The 18,702-nt window shown below is 47.0% G+C and overlaps 1 protein-coding gene across 4 annotated transcripts in view; it reads left to right on the forward strand.

Annotated features, from left to right (window-relative positions):
• The window catches only part of ADAMTS18 (ADAM metallopeptidase with thrombospondin type 1 motif 18), a 476,216-nt gene that overhangs the window by 148,934 nt on the left and 308,580 nt on the right, over positions 1-18,702 (forward strand). For 2 of the 4 annotated variants that reach the window (XM_084959530.1, XM_084959529.1), the window contains one exon: positions 6,750-7,019. The exons of 1 other annotated variant lie outside the window; for it this stretch is intronic. In XM_084959530.1, the coding sequence (XP_084815656.1) occupies positions 6,961-7,019 (59 nt within the window). In that variant the 5' untranslated portion in view covers positions 6,750-6,960. Of the gene's footprint in view, positions 1-6,749; positions 7,020-14,353; positions 14,550-18,702 lie in introns of all 4 variants that reach the window. One more of the 4 variants, XM_084959538.1, reaches the window with a different exon arrangement.

The following is an 18,702-nucleotide window of genomic DNA, read 5'->3' on the forward strand; positions in this document are numbered from 1 at the left end:
TGAGCCACCAGGGAACTCTGATTCTTTTGGTCGGTCTCAATGGGACAGTATGAAAAGGAGTCCAAGTACAGTCTCTGCTGCTCTGGGTGCCCGAACCCACCTGGTGCCATCCCATTTCTTTCCAAATGGCTCTGGCCTCTGGCTAATATGGTTCCTTGTAGTCTGAGAAGGCGTTTTTCCAGAACGTTGGCAGTCCCTTCTTTTCCAGGATGCAAGCCTTCTCAGACCCGCAGGTCTGAATGTTGTTAAGATGAAAGGCTGATGGGTCACGAAATTCTTCCTGATGCATCCCCTGTGGGTCAGTGTTCACGTACGTCCCAGAACTGCAGCTGCGCTTTGGAGTGGTACCTGTTCCTTTGTCATCCTAATCCATCCTTTCATCCCCTTGGGACCCTGACTGTCCTCATTGTCGCTTTCAGTTGCATCTTTGTTAGCACTTATTTGTTTATTTATTTTAAGTTTTAGGGACGTAGAGTTGATGTGCGAGGTCGCCACCATTTCTGCTGGACGGCAACGTGATTCAGTTACACGTGCGCACACGTCCATTCTCTTTCAAATTCTCTTCCCACGCAGAGACTATTGGATGGCATTCTCTGTGCTCTACTGCGGGTGCCCATTGGGCCAGTCATTCCATAGAGCGCCGTGTGCATATGCCCTGTTTCTTAATAAACGGGCGCTTTTAGACCAGAGGTGCTTTGAGGTCAGCGATCGTGTCTTTTCTCTCCTGCTATCCCGGAGGTTCCCCTTTGGCTCGATATAAAAGATACGCCTGATAAACCATGTCATGATGAGTGAAAGGGGTCCCAGGAGTGCTTCCTGCTCACCTTTCCGGTCCTAACTGTTCTTCACATGGCGCCTCGTGGATGTCACCAAATTCGCACGTGTGGATGGAGCTTTGCCTCGGTACCGTTTCCTCAGCTTGTAGTGCTGTTCCTCTGTTTGAAACAAATGGTATTTTCCCCTCTCTCCCTTCTCCCTCTGGTTGAGAGGGAGGTTCTAGTCCCTGGAAGCAAGCATCTGCCGGCAGATGGGTGATGGGCAGCAGGTGCGTTGCAGGGTGTGGATGGTGGGGTGGGGGTCCCCAGCGCCATCTGGGTGGCCCATGAAACCAGACAGCGTGCTTCCCCTCCAGCCCCGTACTCTATAAACTATTTACATTTCCCGGGCAAGACACCAGACTCCTACAATCAGACTCGACTGCTCCGTTTCCCCTCCAGCTGACCCGAGAGGTTTTATGGAATTCGGAACAGGACTCCACGCTGGGCGTCAGCATGCCTTGGGGTTGAATCCCAGCTCTGTGATTTCACAAGTGTCCTTTCTCCCGAGGGATCTGAGTTTCCCCCTTCTGTAGTAAGGAAAGCACCCATCTTCCATAGATCTGTTGCAAATAAACCATCAAAAAGCAAACAAAGCAAAACAAAACAAAAAGACCCTAAAGAAAACAAACGGGGAAATGTGTTAACATGTGTAAAGTGCCGTGGCCTCATTCAGTGGATCAGTGACTGCCTGCCACTCATCTCTCCTCTGCCTTGTTTACGAGGCTTTGAATTCTTCCTTCTCCTTTGGGGAACTGCAGTGGGAGACCCTGGCTTTGTAGGAGAAGGAATGAAAGTTGGGTGGACTGCCAAGCCAGGGTTTTTCAACCTCGGCACTGTTGATGTTTGGGGCCGGAGTGGGGCCCCTCTGGAGTGGGGTCCATCCTCTTCATTGTAGGACGTGTACCAGCCACCTTGGCCTGACCCAGTAGGTGACAGTAGCATCTGCCTCCTACCTGTGACAATCAGAAATGCCTGCAGACATTGCCAGAGATGCCCTGGACTGCATCCAGACTGAGTAGCCCAGTGTCCCTAGGCCAGTGTGGAACAGAGACGCCTGGGATGGGAGTGGCCCCTGAAAGTGACCTCTTTCCTCCTGCTCCTGGGACATGTGCTCCATAGGACCAAGTGAGGAGGGACAGGGGTGTCCGGCCGGCAGCTGGCCTGGGGAAGGCAGAGAGAAATAAGACCCTTGGGCTTAAGGTCTGGCTCAGCCAGTGGGGGCTTTGTTTGAGGTTTCTATGAGGGCTGTCACCATGTGTGTGACAGAGTTGGGGGACAGTGACCCGGGGGAGCCTGCACAGCTGCCCCGTGGTGGCCTCCCTCCCTGTGTGACGCCTCACTGGCCTCCTGCTGCCCCAGTCCATTCTCCTCTTAGTAGCTATAGTGATGGTTTCAGGAAGCATTTGAAAGAGCTGCACTGCTCTACGTGCAATAAAATCCAACCTCCTGGCCGAGCCCACGGGGCCTGGGTGATCCCTGAGCCCTCGCCAGCCGGGCCTCATGCTGCTCCGCCCTGGCTGTCTATGGCCAGCTCCCGGGCTGCCCTCACCCTGCCCCCCCACCCCCACCCCATGAACCTGTTCAGCTCCTTCTGGCCTCCGGGCCTTTGCACTTGCTGTTCTCTCTACTTTTCACATACCTGAGCCCCTTCAGCCTTTAGTTCTCAGCTTGAATGTCTGTCCTCCAGAAAGAAGATTCTCACACTCCCTGGCTCCCTGTTGTTCTATCACGACACCCGGATTTTCTCTTCTATGGTACTTGCCATATTCTGGAATTGCTTGATTTACTGAAATTCATCTGTTTTCCCAACAGGATGGATAGGCTCTGGGGCTTCAGGAAGCTTCTAGTCTTACTGATTTCTGAATCCCTCCCACTCTCCCAGGGCCTAACACAAAATAGAGTAGCAATGCGTGTTTGCTGGATGAAGGACTGAATTTCACGTTCCCTAATCTTTCAAAGTGGTATTGACATCATCTCCCTAAAATACAGAAACTTGAAGAGATTTAACCATTTTTATGGTCACTGCTATAGACTCACCAAATATGTTTTTACTTTTTCAGCTGCGTAAGTGGCATGTGGAAGTTCCCCGGCCCGGGATTGGACCCAAGCTTCAGCTGCAACCTATGTCACAACTGCAGAGATGCTGGATCTTTAACCCACTGTGCCACAGTGGGAACTCTTGGAAGGTTCACTTTTTTCCAGCCTCCCGAGGGATTCTGAAACCCACCAGAGCTCGAGGATCCCTGCCGCAGGGTGAAAGGCATGAGTTTCGGGATTGAGTTTTAGGTCCCGTCCAACCCCAACCCTTACAGGGAGCGTGATCTTTAAAAAGTTACCCTGAAGAGTTCCTGTTGTGGCTCAGTGGTTTAGGAACCTGACTAGTATCCATGAGGATGCAGGTTCAATCCCTGGCCTCGCTCAGTGGGTTAAGGATCCGGCGTTGCCGTGAGCTGTGGTGTGCTGTGGTGTAGGTGACAGAAGCGGCTCGGATCTGTGGTGTAGGCGGGCAGCTGCAGCTCTGATTCGACCCCTAGCCTGGGAAATTCCATGTGCTGTAGGTGCAGCCCTAAAGAGGAGGAAAGAAAAAGCTAACACTGAGATGCTTCCATAGAAAAGGTTCAACAGAATTTGCCTCCGTGCAGAATCATCAGGACAAAGTACCATTTCTGAAGCTCCCACTGTCAGGCACTCTCGTGGGCACTTTTCAGAGATGACCTCAATGTCTAATTTTACAAACTTCTAAAGGAAGGGGATAATTTCACTTTTAATCACAGGGTTCTGCCACGTACACTCACTGTATTTATTTAATTTTGGGGTTACACTTTTTGTTGTTTTTCTCTTTTTTCGTTGTTTTAAAACATTAAAAAGAATTATAGTTGATTTCCCATGTCGTGCCAATTGCTGCAGTGCAGCAAAGGGATCTTATGCCCATTTGATAAAGAAACTGAGGCTTTATCAAGTCACTGGTTCAAGGGCGACACAGACCCATCGGTGCTAGTTCTGGGGCTCCCATCAGGTTTTTGGGGGGGCGCTGCTCTGAGGATTTCCACGGCTGATCTTCTTCCCTGCGGACTGCCGTGCTCACTTTCCCGTTCTGGCCCTGCGTCCCTAGTAATGTCCCAGTTTCTGTTCAAGGATAACGCAGAGAAGAACCTCATCAGATTTCAGCACAAGGATCTCGACCCTGAACCCGGCAGGCAGGAAATGAGTCTGCTGGCGTCTTTTGCCAGCTCTGGAAACAAGGAGAGACATTGAGAACCACCCGTGAGCAAAGGGGTGTCTTGGTGTGTCTTCTGTCCTGGGGATGGGAATTTGGTTCCATTATAATGACTGTCTTGAGATTCTTGGCCTCCCACCTCACTTTATGTTTCCCTAATACCAGGGTGAGGGCTTCTGTCACCATCATAAACATCCTTTCAGCCTCCCCATTAGCTGCAGGAAATAACTGCTGGCGAAGGTGAAGACAGAGGGCAGCCCATCTCACAGGAGCTCCACTCAAGTACCTCTTTTCTTCTTTGGGCCAGTTTGCTGAAGGGCTTTGCAGGTTTCCCCAGCCAGGGCTGATCACAATTGCTAATTGGGATCCTTCCGGAAGCAGAGGCAGAAATGAATTGATGGAAGTGGGCAGCCCTTTCCTTCCATTATTGGCTTTGCTTGAAGACTCTGTTCAGGAAACTTGTGGGCATTATTTCATGAGTGCTTCTGTGACCCCAGACTTCCATGGGTTCATGGTAAAAAAACTGATTGAGTCATGCCGGGCCACCGGACATGGAATCATAAAAGAAACCCAGACATTTGCACACATGCCCGTCTCATTTACCTCTGCACATCAGGGCTACTGGAGACTCTTTCGGTACCATCATGGTAGTGCCACCCTGGGAACTGTAACTGGGTGGGACTGTGTGGTCGGTACAGAGAGAAAATCATTGACCCATTTTACAGATGAGGAAACGAAGCCTTAGAACAGCTAACTGCTTTGTCCAACGTTATATGATTGGAATTTGCATCCAGAGTCATCTGGTCTTTAAACCCAGGCTCTTTCCATTTTATCATAGATTCATGGAGTGGGAGCCCAGGATTTTCATCCCCTTTTATAATTTCCTTTCTGTTTCCTTTTTTTACCCAATATATCCCCTGTTTGGAGAATCAGCTGTATTGCAAGTGTGTTTGCATGAAAGGTGGTTTTATATTTTAGATCTCAGAATACTGATTGCAGGAGAGACCAGATAGTTCTAAAGGGTTTACTGAGAGCAGCTCAACATGGCCCTTGTTTTTTCCTTGTCACTTGGCTTAGCCTAGGTCCTTTTGTAGATGGTTATGGGGATTTCAGGTCCTGGTTTTCACTTGCAAATCTTAGAGTCAGTAGATGGGACAGGAGTGTCTCCAAGCAAAGCATTAAAAGCAAGAAAATGCATCAGTCTTTCTAGAACCATAAAAAGTTTCTGTTCTCCTTCTAAGTTTTCCTTCGTCCTTACTTGCGCAGGATCCCAGGAGCTATAAATGGTAGCAGATAAAACTGTCAGGGTTTAAATGGCCCTAGGAACACCACCCAGGTTCCAGAGGTGTGCTGTTTTGACCTATGTCCACAAGGTGGCGACATCTCCAAGGAAACTGAGACCAAAATCCAGCTCTTAAGCAACTGTTACTATTTTAAGTGTTTGCTGGGCAACTCTAGCAGGCTTGGCACCGTACTGAATACTTTTAACGATTTAGCCTCTGCCTTCAAGGAGTTTACCAAGACCTGTCTTCAAAAGTCCCTTGATTTGGACCATTTTTGAAGACTCTTCATTCAGTCAGCCCCTATATTCCTTATGTCTGAGTTGTCAAAAGGTAAGAGTAAGGTGCAGGACCGACAGAAAATAAACTTTACTGAATCCCACTGTGTACCAGGTATAGAGCTAAGAGCTTTATATATAGAATCCTCACTATGAACCCGAGGGGGCGTGTCATTTAACAGCAAGGGAGAATGACAAACATTTAATGTTTGGAATTCCAATGCCACAGACCCAGTAAGCAGGAGAGGCTGCAACCAAACCCATATTTGCCTGCTGTGCCAGTCTTCCAGTCCTCACCCTGTCTCCCTGCAGGAACTTAGGGAACACATCGCTCCCAAGACGCGGTCCCAAAATAGACATAGCCAGGAACGCCTTTAGGTATGTTCATGGCTGTCACATCCCTAGAAGGTGGTTTTGGAGGAAGACCGATTTCTTGAGTCACACCTCGGCCCTTTAAGGGTGATGCCAAGGGAGCTGGACTGTTTTCCCACAAACTTTCCTTTGAGAGAAGAGATCATAAGCTGCTCATAATGCTTCAGCCATGGACTGGCTCTAAGTTCAGCATTTAGGCATTTTGTTTTTCCTGGTTAATTATATCTATCTATATACTCCATTATTATAGCTGTAATATGTATACCATATGTACTGCAATATATATGGTATAATGCAGTATATATGTGTGTATATAACATACATATATGTGTGCATAGATATACACATATACATACATGTGTGTATATGCACACATGTGTGCATACATATGTATGTATACACATGTGTGTATACAAGAGTGTATATACACATGTACGTGTGTGTACAATATATACATATGTATATATACACAAATACGCATGTCTATACATGCATATATACATGTATATGCATGCATGCATCCATATATGTACACAAGCATGTATACATGTGTGTATATGCACCTATACATGTGTGTGCATGTGTGCATATGTATATAATGTAGTATGTAGATATAAATAGGGTTATAGTTATCATTCCTGCTGGACTGTAAGCTAACTAAGGGAAGAGTCTTAAGTGTGTTAAATATAATACACAGTCTACTTTGGGCCTTTGCATGTCAGCGCTAACCCTTTTAATTATTTCTTATGCAAATATATCTCCCCTTTGAATTTTCTTGTGGCAGGAACACACCATGAGAAAGAGCCTCTTAACACGTTTTGAATGTCCCGACATTATTGTTGACTGTAATGACAACTCCTGCAAGAAAACACGGGGGAAAAGATTCATGTCCTTGGACTTGGCAATGATTTCATGGCTCTGACCCCAAAAGCACAGGCAATCAAAATACAACGGCCAGATGAGATGACATCAAATGAAATAGCTTCCACACAGCAATGGAAACAATCAACAGAGTGAAAAGACCGCCTACGGAATGGGAGCAAAGATTTGCAAAGTATGTATCTGATCAGGGCTTCATCTCCAGTATCTGCCTATGCTTGCTCACCTTCACATCTGGGACCTGCTGCAGGTTTAGCAGGTTGATGGAGCTGAGATGCTCCCAGAACGGACCTGGGGCGGAGGATGCAGGCACGAGGCAAGGTTCCCGGGGGAGATCACGTGGGTGGGGGAGCAGGACTGGGCCGAGGAAGATGCCGAGGCAGATGGCGGGTTCAGGCCAAGGCCCATATGTGGAGAACTTCAGCCTGATCTCATCAGGCGAACTTTGAGAGGCAAGTCACGCCTTAGGATTTGGGCAAGGGAGATGGGGATTTCCTGCAATTGCACCTGTCAGTCATTGGTTAAGAGCCGCCCCCCAGAGAGGGCAGGCCATGAATTCCGAGGCACTGTGGCTTTCCAAACCTATGAGAAAAGCCGGCTCCTTCAGCCAAAGTCAACCCTCCTTAGAGCTCTGAGCCGGGCTGTTGTATAAGTACACAGAAGCTGGACTTGCCTGGGATCTAGGTGAAGTTTCAGCAGTGGCTACTGTGCTCAGTCGGCTCTCGGCATTCAGCTTTTCATGTCAGTTGTTTCACATTGTCACCAAGGCCTGTGATTTGTTGTATTCTGCAGCTAGAGTCTAGCTGCAAGCGCACCTGGGCAAGGCACTAGCTCACACCTGAAATGAGTAGACTCTCACCTGCTTCTTTTCCAACTGGCCGTCAATTTGCTAAAGACTCAGAGTCTTGGGGGATGCTCTTCAATTTGCTGAAGTTATCACACTCGCTCCCTCGCTGGGTGTCAGGAAATGGTGATAGGGGGGAGATGTCTGGAGTGACGTGACTGGCCATGAGCCCACGTCTGCCATGGGCTGAGGGCCGTCACAGTTCGAGCTGCCCACAAGGAAGGGGGATGGTTGGGGAGCAGCCCATGGTGGTAGATGCCCATTAGAGTTCATAGTTGTGAAGCACATGAAAATCTTTGGCCCACTGGGAGCCAAGGCACGATCCCGTTTTGGGCTGGTGCTTGGCCCAGGCAGTTGCGTCTAAGAAGCTACAGATGGATGTTAATTTGTGGCCTTTCAGATTCAGAGCTTTAGATCTCCACTTCCTGGGAATCCCTGAGGGTGTTTTCAGTTTGGGGACATGGTTAAGACTGGACAGCAGGTGTGTGTGTGTGGGGGGGGTCAGGGGCAGAAGCGGGGTGTTGAAATCCATACACTTTTGGAAAACCACAGGTAACACAGTGGGGGTGGGGGAGGGCTGTAAATGCTTTTCGAGGAACAGAGTGAAACTTCTAAGGCATTTGCCGCCGCTCATGTTGGGATCCCAAACATCCAGGAAGTGCGGACCTTAGCGTTTTTATACACCAGATAGAAGCAGTTGGGTTCACGGTCCTGGTGAGTAGTGCATTCTCAAGGTCACCCCTGTGGGAAACACGCACAGCTCCCGGGGTAGCACAGAGGCACTCGAGTCCTCGAGATCATCAGTCCAGGGAGGGTAGTGTCGTCTCCCAATTCTCATTTCCACATGTCCATCAGCGGAAGGCTTGCATTTGGTTTTAATTGCATTAAGCTGTAGTATCCTTCCGTGGCAGGATGGCAGCCCAGTCCAGGCGTGGACAGTCTGAGAAGCACTGTATGCTGGAGGAGCCTGGGCATCTTTCCTTGACCAGCCGTTCAGCAGTTTCCACTCAGCCGTTCTTAAAACGTGCTGATGCCCCCCCCCACCCCAGTGTATATGCTGATGCTGCTTTAATGGCAGAGGCATAAACTTCCTAGGGTGATGGGAGAGCCCAGGGTGGTGTGTTAACTTGGGGTCGCTAGCATCATTTTCTTCCTGGAGATGGCAGTCACAGTTCTAACACAATTTGGGATTTGGAAGAGTCTTAAACAGAGGAAGTACGAACAGAGGTTATGGAAATTTAACAGAGAGGCCCTCAGGGACCGGTCATGGTGGAAATTAATCCTTAGACCTGCAGGACAGTTGAGAGATGGGGCCATAGAGAAAGGCTTCTCCGAAGGGGCGATGCTGGGGCTGACAGGGGTGGAGCGATGGGAGCTAACTGGATGCGGAGGAGATGGGCGTGCATCAAGGGGGAGTGATCTTGTGAACTTGGAAGGAACTTGAGGTGTTTGATGAACAGAGAGGAGGGTAGAGTGGCCGGAGAGCGAAGAGTTGATGCTGGAGGGTTAGTAAGAGGCAAACGGAAAGGCATTTTCTTTTCCTCCTACGGCCATGGGAAGCCATTGAAGAGTTTTAAGCAAGAAAATCACTCCCCTTCCCTCGTCTGGGTGCTTGGGAAGGGTCATTGTGAGAATTATGGGGGCCCCAGTTCTGACCCCTTCTTTGGGGTCTACTTTGTTTTTTTTGTTTTACAATTTTATTTTATTTATTTATTTATTTTTGTCTTTTTAGGGCCACACCCACGGCATATGGAGGTTCCCAGGCTAGGGGTCGAATTGGAGCTGTTGCTGCCGGCCTACACCACAGCCACAGTAACGCGGGATCCAAGCCGCGTCTGTGACCTACACCACAGCTCACGGCAACGCTGGATCCTGAACCCACTGAACGAGGCCAGGGATCAAACCTCCAACCTTATGGTTCCTAGTCAGATATGTTTCCTCTGTGCCACGACAGGGACTCCTTTGCGGTCTACTTTGAGAGCTTGTGCCTTCTTGGTGGCAACAGCTGACCAGCTCTCTCTTTCTCGACTCTCACCTGCGCTCATGGAGGGAGCTTGGCTTGTGGCCATCACCTCCTTGAGCAGCTCCTTTGCCCGTGATAATCAGGATCTCACCATGGCCATACACCCCAAGAGAGTGCCCCTGGGACATTTGGAAGACCCTTCCCCTCCTCTAGGATGGCCTGCTTCCCCAGACTCCAGGGAATTGAGTGTCCTGGGCTACCTTCTTAGCTTTTTTTTTTTTTTTTTTTTTTTTTTTTTTGGCTTTTTAAGGCTGCGCTTGTGGGATATGGAAGTTTCCAGGCTAGGAGTCGAATCGGAGCTACTGCTGCCAGCCTACACCACAGCCACAGCGATGCGGGATCCAGGCTGCACCGGTGACCTGCATCACAGCTCATGGCAGGGCCAGGGATCGAACATGCAACCTCGTGGATACTAGTCATGTTCATTTCCACTGCACCACAACAGGAACTGCACCTTCTTGGTTCTTGAAGTCTTAGCCCAGCCTGGGTATCCTTCTAGCAGGAAGATGTAGCCACTGTCCAGTGGAGGATCTATGACGACCATTCTCCTTATTATCAGTGGAATAGTTCACGTGAGGACTGTGTTAGGCACTCGTGTACATTATTTGGTTTAATTCTCACAATGACCCTATCCAAGTCTACTGTTAACCCTCCTTCTCCAGGTGAACCGTGAAGTGGCCTGGGAAGGTGTGAGTCAATCACTCCAGGGCAAGGGGCTACTACACGGCAGATCAGAACTCAAATCCAGGTCCAGATCCTTAGCTCTTAACCTCTCTCCTGTATTGTCTCATCCAGAGATTGATGCCAAGGCTCCAGCTTTCTCATATCATGCACAAACATTTAGCATCGTCCGGGGGCCATTACTAGCTCCACACCAATCACATCCTTTAGTCTCTTCATTCCAAATCTCTCAGCTCTGAGTATCGTGGGGAGAGCATATTATCAGAAGCTTCTATCCATCTGGGGCTGCAACCATTCTTTCCTTACAAAGAAGGAGACATTCAAGGTCTAGAAACAAACGGGACCCTCTGGCTTGGAATTGCTTACTCACTTTCAGGGTGATAATCTGTCAGGGTCAAGAGTAAGAAGAAAAGGGAAGAAATCAGAGGAATTAGCGAATTGGTGTTTTAGGTCCAGCTGGAGGTGAGCCATCATTTGTGAATTAAGTTCCCATCACTTAGATCATTTTACAGGCAAGCAACTTGATATTAGAAATTGCCAGTGTTTATTTGCACAGATGCAGCCGAGAAGAATGGATTTCCATAGGGTCATGCTAGCTTGGCCAATGGGCTGATAAGGGAAGCCGCACCATCTGGCGACAGCCAACCCTCTGAGTCCTGGTGGGATCATTGTCAACTACATTGATGATAATATGAGAGGAAATGGATCCTTTTGGTTTCTCCCCCATTCCAGCTCTAATATCTATTTTAAACCAATTGTGGCCCCCTTTTCTGCTCAGAGCCTCCCTGTATGTCCTGTACCTTCGCAGTTTGTATTGACTTCCAGGAACACTTGCTGATTTGAGTTGTTTACATCTCTTGAGATGCTGGGCTTAGGTCATGGTCTGTGATATCCCATCTGATGAAGCAGGCTCATGAGGCTCCTTTTGCTATTGAGCAAAGAGGACGTATTAACAAACATGTAACAGAGATGCTGAGAAGCAATTAGCCCAGAGGCTAATTTCATCACAAATAGATGTCAGACCCATCATTCCCACTTTCTTTGAAAACATGGAAGGGAATCCATGTAGTCACTAAGGAAGCCACACAGTCCTAGTACTTAAGCTTCCGTCTCTGTATCTGAGTGGGGTGGGCAAGGCAATGAGGGGTAGATTTTTGTGGTGTCAGGGCTACCTCCCCCTGAACTGGCCAAGGAGGAATTGCACTGCAGTGGGGCCTGGATTCTCATCGTGATTCCTCTTCTTCCTGGTTGTGTGACCTCAGCCAGTCTCCTGAACTCTCTGAACTTCAGTTCATGTGTGTAAGATTGGGAGAATAGGTAGTCCTTTGGGTTGGTATTATTTGACCACCATGTGCCCCATCCTGACCACCTTCTGTACCTGTGCCTGTTGAGAAGACATGGCCCTGGCGCTTAAGGAACATGAGTCAAGAGAGGGACCACTGGGTATCACCACCCAGTAAGCAAGAATGTCAAATGATGAGATGAGTTCCATCTATCTGAACAGCTTGCCTAGGAGGGGATGGCAGGGAAGAGGGTGGCAGCTCATAAGACTGCAGGATGGAGAAGAAGGCAGTAGAAAGTGCTCTGTAAAATTCTCAACATCTAAATAGCCTTGAAACTTGATTTCTTTCTGATTTTGAAGACATATTAGTCAGGATAGGCTACCATGTGGTGCAGTAACAAAAGCCACATAATCCAGTGGCTTGATATAATAAAGATTTGATTTTTTTTCCCCCTGGCCCCTCCATATCCAGTTGGTTGCCAAGGGTGGGGTTGGTCTCTGTCCATTTGTGGTCACTTAGAGACTGAGCTCAGTGAAGGCTCCATATCAACACAGGCGTCTTTGATCTCCGTGGCAGGAGGTAAAGCTGTACTCTTCAAACTTTGGTCTGCAGGACCATTTTCACGTCCACTGTCATGTCATCACTGGCCCAAGCAAGTCACATGACCATGCCTAACTTCAAAGGAGTCAGGGAGGGCCACCCACCAGGTGCCTGGCAAGTGGAGAGAGATAAGACCTCTAATGTCTTCCTTAGGGACATTTAGAAATAGTGCTTGCATGCTCGAGAGTCAGAAAGTGAATATTTGTTGTTTTTCCTGAAATCATGTACTATCATAACTATGAACAGTACTCAAGATTAAGTAAGAGCTCCTCTAGTTTTATGTATATAGCAGAGATATGATCTCATAGATTTGTTAGGATGAACATCGAGGCACTATTTGCTTTAGTTAGGAATTGGAGTTTTTCATTTTCCTGATGGGAAACCCAGGTTGATTAAAATACAGTGGCTGTACACTATGGAATGCAATGATAGGCAGACTAAAGCTCCTTCCATCCTTCCCCCACTCCCCCTCAAAAAGTCCATGCCTTAACCCCTGGAAGCTGTGAATATGTTACCTTACATGGCAGAAGGGAATTTCCATCACAAATGGAATTTACTTTGCTAATCAGCTGACCTTAAAACAGATCATTTTGGATTATCTGGGTGGATTCAGTGTCATCACAAAGGTCTTTAAGAGCGGGAGGAAGAGGCAGAAGAATCAGTGTCAGGAATGTGAGATGAGAAAGACTTGATATGCCCTTACTGGCTTTGAAGATGAAGGAAGGGGCCCCAGCCTAAGGGATGCAGTGGCCTCTAGAAGCTGGAAAAGGCAAGGAAACAGATGCTCCCTTTGAGCCATAGAGCCTAAAGATCAAATTCACTCCTGGAAAGGAATGCCACTCTGCTGATATCTTGAGGTCCATGTGGTGACACCCATTCCAGCCTTCTGTCCTCCAGAACTGTAGGATAATAAACTTGTAATAAGTTTGTGGTGTTTTGTTGCCATAGGAAACAGATACAAATACTATACAACATTTTTTGGTCTTTTTTTTTGGGGGGAGGGCGCTGCACCTGCAGCATATGGAAGTTCCCAGGCTAGGAGTCAAATCTTAGCTGCAGCTGCCAGCCTACACCACAGCCACAGCAATGGCAGATCTGAGCTACATCTGCGACCTGCACCACAGCTCACAGCAATGTCAGATCCTTAACCCACTGAGTGATGCCACGGATTGAACCAGCATCCTTATGGAGACTAGTCAGGTTTGTTACCACTGAGCCACAATGGAAACTCCTACTATGCAACATTCTAAGCAAGCTTATTAAACATTTAAGTTACAGAAATATGTACAGATCTTACAAAAATTCTAATGGAGAAAAGTAAGGAACAGGATGTGATTTTGAACAGCAGACTTTAAGTGTGACTCAAACACACATGCACATACATAAAACACATCATTTAAAGGTCATGAGCCTTTTAAAGGAAACGTAGTAAATATAGTAAGACTTGTGGAGGAGAAGTGCAAATCAGGCAAAAAAGGAAGAAAAAAATCAAAAAAGGGCAGAGGCTATGCATGGACCAAGGTGGAGAGTGGCTGAATTGGGGAATGTGATTTAACATGCAGAGAGTTGAGTTCCAGGACTTTTTAGCACTATAAATCCCAATTTACGTTTCTTGGAGGGACAATTTGAATTAGTGAAAAGTCTGGATTTTGGAAGACCAAAGAAAGACAGCCGCTTGCTTTATGAATACGTGCCCTTCTGCTAGGCTTGGATCCATGGATTTGAGAAGAATGTCTGTTTTTTCCATCATTATAGCTCTGCTGCTTGGTATAATGCTTGGCACACAGTAGGTCTTCTGGAAATTATGCAGCACAATTATTTGAGGGCCAGGATGATGGAAAGAGAGAGCTAGTGAGCTAGTGAATGTTCAGCTCAAGTCAGAGCTGAGAAGCACCGTGTTAGGTGTCAGACTCCTTTGACTCACTTGATTGTTAACGCCAAGCCCTCACCCAGCACCTGCTAGGTGTCAGCATAGAGCTATGTGTTGTTAGAGATTTTTAAAAAATGTTAAGCCCTCAATCTGTTTTTTGTCTCCAAGTGGTTATTTAAGATGCAAATAAGCGACATCTTCCACACAGGAAACGACATGGATAAAAGCCTCCGTTGAGAACAAAGAGAGCAGTGATGAGGTTGGGATGATGAGGAACATTCTAGAAGTTCAGTGCAGCACTTCACCGTATCGCTTGTTCCAAGTGCCCACCTGGAGTATTTGAATGGATGTTGAACTCAGGGAAACCCTCTTGACTTTGCCCACCTGACTTTGGAGGCCACAAGGTAGAAGTGGGGAAGCATCCAAGGGCCCTTGAGCGTGTGAAGGGGCCAAGGGGAGAGGAGGGACTGGGCAGACCGAGGGGGGACTTGGCTGCCTTCGAGGAAAACTGGGAGCCCCTCCCTGCCTCTGGCCTGGGGGGAATGCGCTGAGTGAGGGAGGAGGTGGCCGGGCTCATCTGCCTCTCTGGCCTCTTTGCCAGTTGGCCTCTGTCCGGCAGCTTTGATGAGCCCAGCCGCCTGGTTAGTTTTCCTCTTGGAAAGAATTGGGGGAAGTTGCCCCGCTTATAGATAAGGTTGTAGATCTGTTACCTTGGCCACCACTCTTGGCTGGTCCTTTCCAGGATTTCCCTGGGCCATGTGAGCGGCGACGTGGGGAGATGAGGGGTCAGGGGAGATGGGGGTCAGGCGTGGGCTGGGTGGGAACTCTGGAATCACCAAGGCAACCATGTAACTGAAGGAAGCAAAAATCCCTCTGGTGATCAGCCAAGATCTGTACTTTTGGTTAGTAATCAGCGCTTAGACACTCTTTCCCTCTGGTGGGGGGCCAGGGCAGGCGTGGGGGGAGTATGATGTAAAGACACCCTGGTGCCTCTTCTCAAATCACATTGATGGCGTGTCTAGCGCAGGCCAGATTTGATGCAGACGCAGCTAAGATTTTGAAATAGACAACCCCCAAACCCCGGACTGCCCGCTTTCTCGCATGTATTAAAATCAGCTTTCCCTTTAAATCTTTAATTTTTCTCTGTCTACCTCTTTCTCCTGAGAAATCTCCATTTTCACTCCTCTAAACCAGTAATTCCTTGCTACTGAAGTGAGTTGGCCCCTCCAGGGGACATTTGGCTGTGTCTGAATTTATTTTGGTTTTCACAACTGGGAGATGCTACTGGCATCTAGCAGATCAAGGTCAGCAATGCTGTGAAACATCCTACAGGGCACAAAACAGCCCCCTGCCCCCACACATACAAAGAATGATCCAACTCCAAACTTCAGTAGCTGAGATGGAGAAGCTCTGCTCTAAATCTTACTAAATTCAGCATCACCCTTCTCATTTCTCTCCATTCCTATCTCCATGCCTCCCAGATTCCTTTCCAGAAAGCAGGTAACATTGTATTCCTGCTGGATGATGGCAGCTTAGTATGGTGGCTCCAAGCACTGAGTTTAAAGAGATGGTGAGCCACCCAAGGGGGATATGTAGACAATAATAGAAATCACAGTGGTGACAATGATCATGGTACTGGGTCTCTTTTATTGGGAGCGTTATTCAGTATACAGTCTATTCGAGGAAATCCTCAAGGCAAATCTCTGACAAAGTGCTGTGATTGTACCTGTTTTACAGATGAGGAAAAGAGAGTTCAGGAAAAAATACATTCTTGCTCTAGGTCATGGCATCATGGAGCTGGGTTTTAGAGCCAGACTGAGTCAAAGCCCCCAGCCTGATTTCTTGCACACTTCTTTGTGGTTTGCTCTCCTTTTGCCCACCCCCTTTTTTGTGCTACCAGGAAACTGACATTTCATACCTTTCCTTTCCCCTGGAAAGACAGCTTCTCTCATATTTCTATCACAGACATTTAAAAAAAAATTTTGTTGGAATTTTTTTTGTGTGTTTCAGGTGTACAGCAAAATAAGTGACTTACAATGTTGTGTGTTTCAGGTGTACAGCAAAATAAATCAATTACACATACACATATATCCCTTGCTTTTCATATTCTTTTCCTATACAGGTTATTACACAGTATTGAGTAGATTTCTCTGTGCTAGATAGTAGGTCCATGTTAACTTACCTGTTTTATGTATAGCAGTATATAAATGTTAATCCCAGTCTCCCAGTCCATCCCTCCCCCCACCTCTCTCCTTTGGTAACTATAGGTTTGTTTTCGAAGTCTGCAAGTCTGTTTTTGCTTGGTAAATAAGTTCATTTGTATCATTATTTTAGATTCCACATGTGAGTGATATTATATGATGTTTGTCTTTGTCTGGCTACTTCACTTGGTTTGATAATCTCTAGTTGCATCTATGTTGCTGCAAATGGCATTATTTCCTTCTGTTTTATGGCTGAGTAATATTCCACTGTATATATGTACCACATCTTTTTTTATCCATTCCTCTGTGGATGGACTTTTAGATTGTCTCCATGTCTTGACTATTGTAAATAGTGCTTCTATGAACAATGGGGGGGGGGTGAGACATGTATCTTTTTTATTTTCTCTAAGTATATGCCCAGGAATGTGATTGCTGGATCATTGGGTGGTTCTATCTTTAGTTTTTTAAGATATCTCCATATTGTTCTCCACAGAATGGGAGAAGATCTTTGCAAACAGACTGACCAATGAGGGCGTAATCTCCAAAATACACAAACATCTCATACAGCTTTATATCCAAAAAGTAGGCAACTCAATTAAAAAATGATCAGAAGTCTAAACAGACATTTCTCCAAAGAAGACACACAGGTGGCCAAAAAGCACAGGAAAAGATGCTCGACATCACTAATTATTAGAGAAATGGGTATCAAAAGGACAACGAGGCATCACCTCACACTGGTCAGAATGGCCATCATCAAAAAGCCTACAAACAATAAATGCCGGAGAGGGTGTGGGGAAAAGGGAACCCTCCTACACTGTTGGTGGGAATGTAAATCTCTCCCAGTCTTAACTGCCCTTTGGAGTTGAGGGCATTTTCTCCTCGGAGAGCCTTCCCTGTCTCTCAGGATTGGGGCTGGGCCCTCTTTTCACTCTCCCTCTCCAGGTGGGGTAAATTCATGGTTTGAGAAGTCTTAAGCCAGAGAAGACTTTCGAAGCCAAAGGCCAAGAGCGCATGCCTGAATCTGGAGCTTTTAGCCTGGGGCGTCCCAGGGAATGTACTGGTCAGACTCTAACAATAGACCCTGGGAAAGTGCATGTTTTAAGAGCTGCAAAGGGGAGCCTGAGGTGGGAGCCACTGATTTAATACTGTTAGCAGAAGGGCAAACTGAGGGGGGCGTGGTGGGGAAGTGAGCTGCGCCAGCACTCACATTTCCTGACGGCTGCCCCTGCCCCAACGTGAGGCCGTTATTCTCACATCTCTCCTCTAGCCATGGGTTGAAGAGAAGCTAAATCAACATTTCCTGGCTGAGTGAGACCCAAAAAAAAGAGCTCTTAAACAAAACATTTTTGTCATATTTGTCTTCTTTTGGCCCCAACCCCACCCTCAATTTTGCAAGTTTTAGCATTCTTTCAGGTAATGTTATTTAGCTCAGACCTCCTTTGAAACATTATGCTTCCTGCTTTCTCCTGAATTTAAAGCGATGCATGTCTCTCGCAACTCCTGAAAAATGTTTCTTTTCAATCCTTTTGAAATGTGTCAGATTCCTGGGAATGAAAGAAAAATAAGTAACATTAATTGGCTGCTTTCTATGTGTCAGGAATTGTGCTTTGCTGCTTTTCATGCATAATTTCTGACTCATGCGGCGACACCGCAACACAGGGATTTTTTTTGGGCTGATGGCAATGAGACTTGGAGAGGCTAAGATCACTTGCCTGTAGTCACACAGCTGGTAAACGCAAGGGATAGGCTTTAGCTCTGATGACAAAGCCTTGGGCTTATCTCCTGGTGTGTCTCAGTCTAACACCAGACTCCCATGATTTAAACCATGCCTGTGACCTTGAAGTCTCCCCTTCACTCTGTGCTTTGATTCTGTGGGGTTTTTTTTTAACTTTTAAATAATTAAAGTATAGTTGACTTACAGTGTTGTACCAGTTGCTGCTGGACAGCAAAGTGACCCCGTCATACACACGCACACATATACATATGTACATATATTCATTTTCTTATGAGATCTTCCATCATGGTCTATCCCAAGAGACTGGATAGGGTTCCCTGTGCTGTACAGCAGGACCTCCTTGCTTATCCATTCGAAATGTAATAGTTTGTATCTTCTAACCCTAAACTCTCCATCTATCCCTACTGCCTATCTCCCCTGCCCCTTGGCAAACACAAGTCTGTTCTCCATGTCTGTTCTCTCGATAGGTTCATTGGTGCCATATTTTAGATTCCACATGTAAGACTACAGTTTTAATGTTAGAATAGTGTTCGTTTGTTTTCTGAAAAGAAGATAGTGTGTCAGCCAGATTTCAGGCAGAAAACAGAAACCAGTTTCGGTTTTTCAACCAGAGGTGACATA

This window comes from Sus scrofa, chromosome 6, assembly GCF_054392235.1.
Source record: "Sus scrofa isolate SSC_HxYL_T2T_F1_AM1 chromosome 6, Sscrofa_HxYL_maternal_Yorkshire_Landrace_v2.0, whole genome shotgun sequence".
In the NCBI taxonomy this organism is placed as follows: domain Eukaryota; kingdom Metazoa; phylum Chordata; class Mammalia; order Artiodactyla; family Suidae; genus Sus; species Sus scrofa.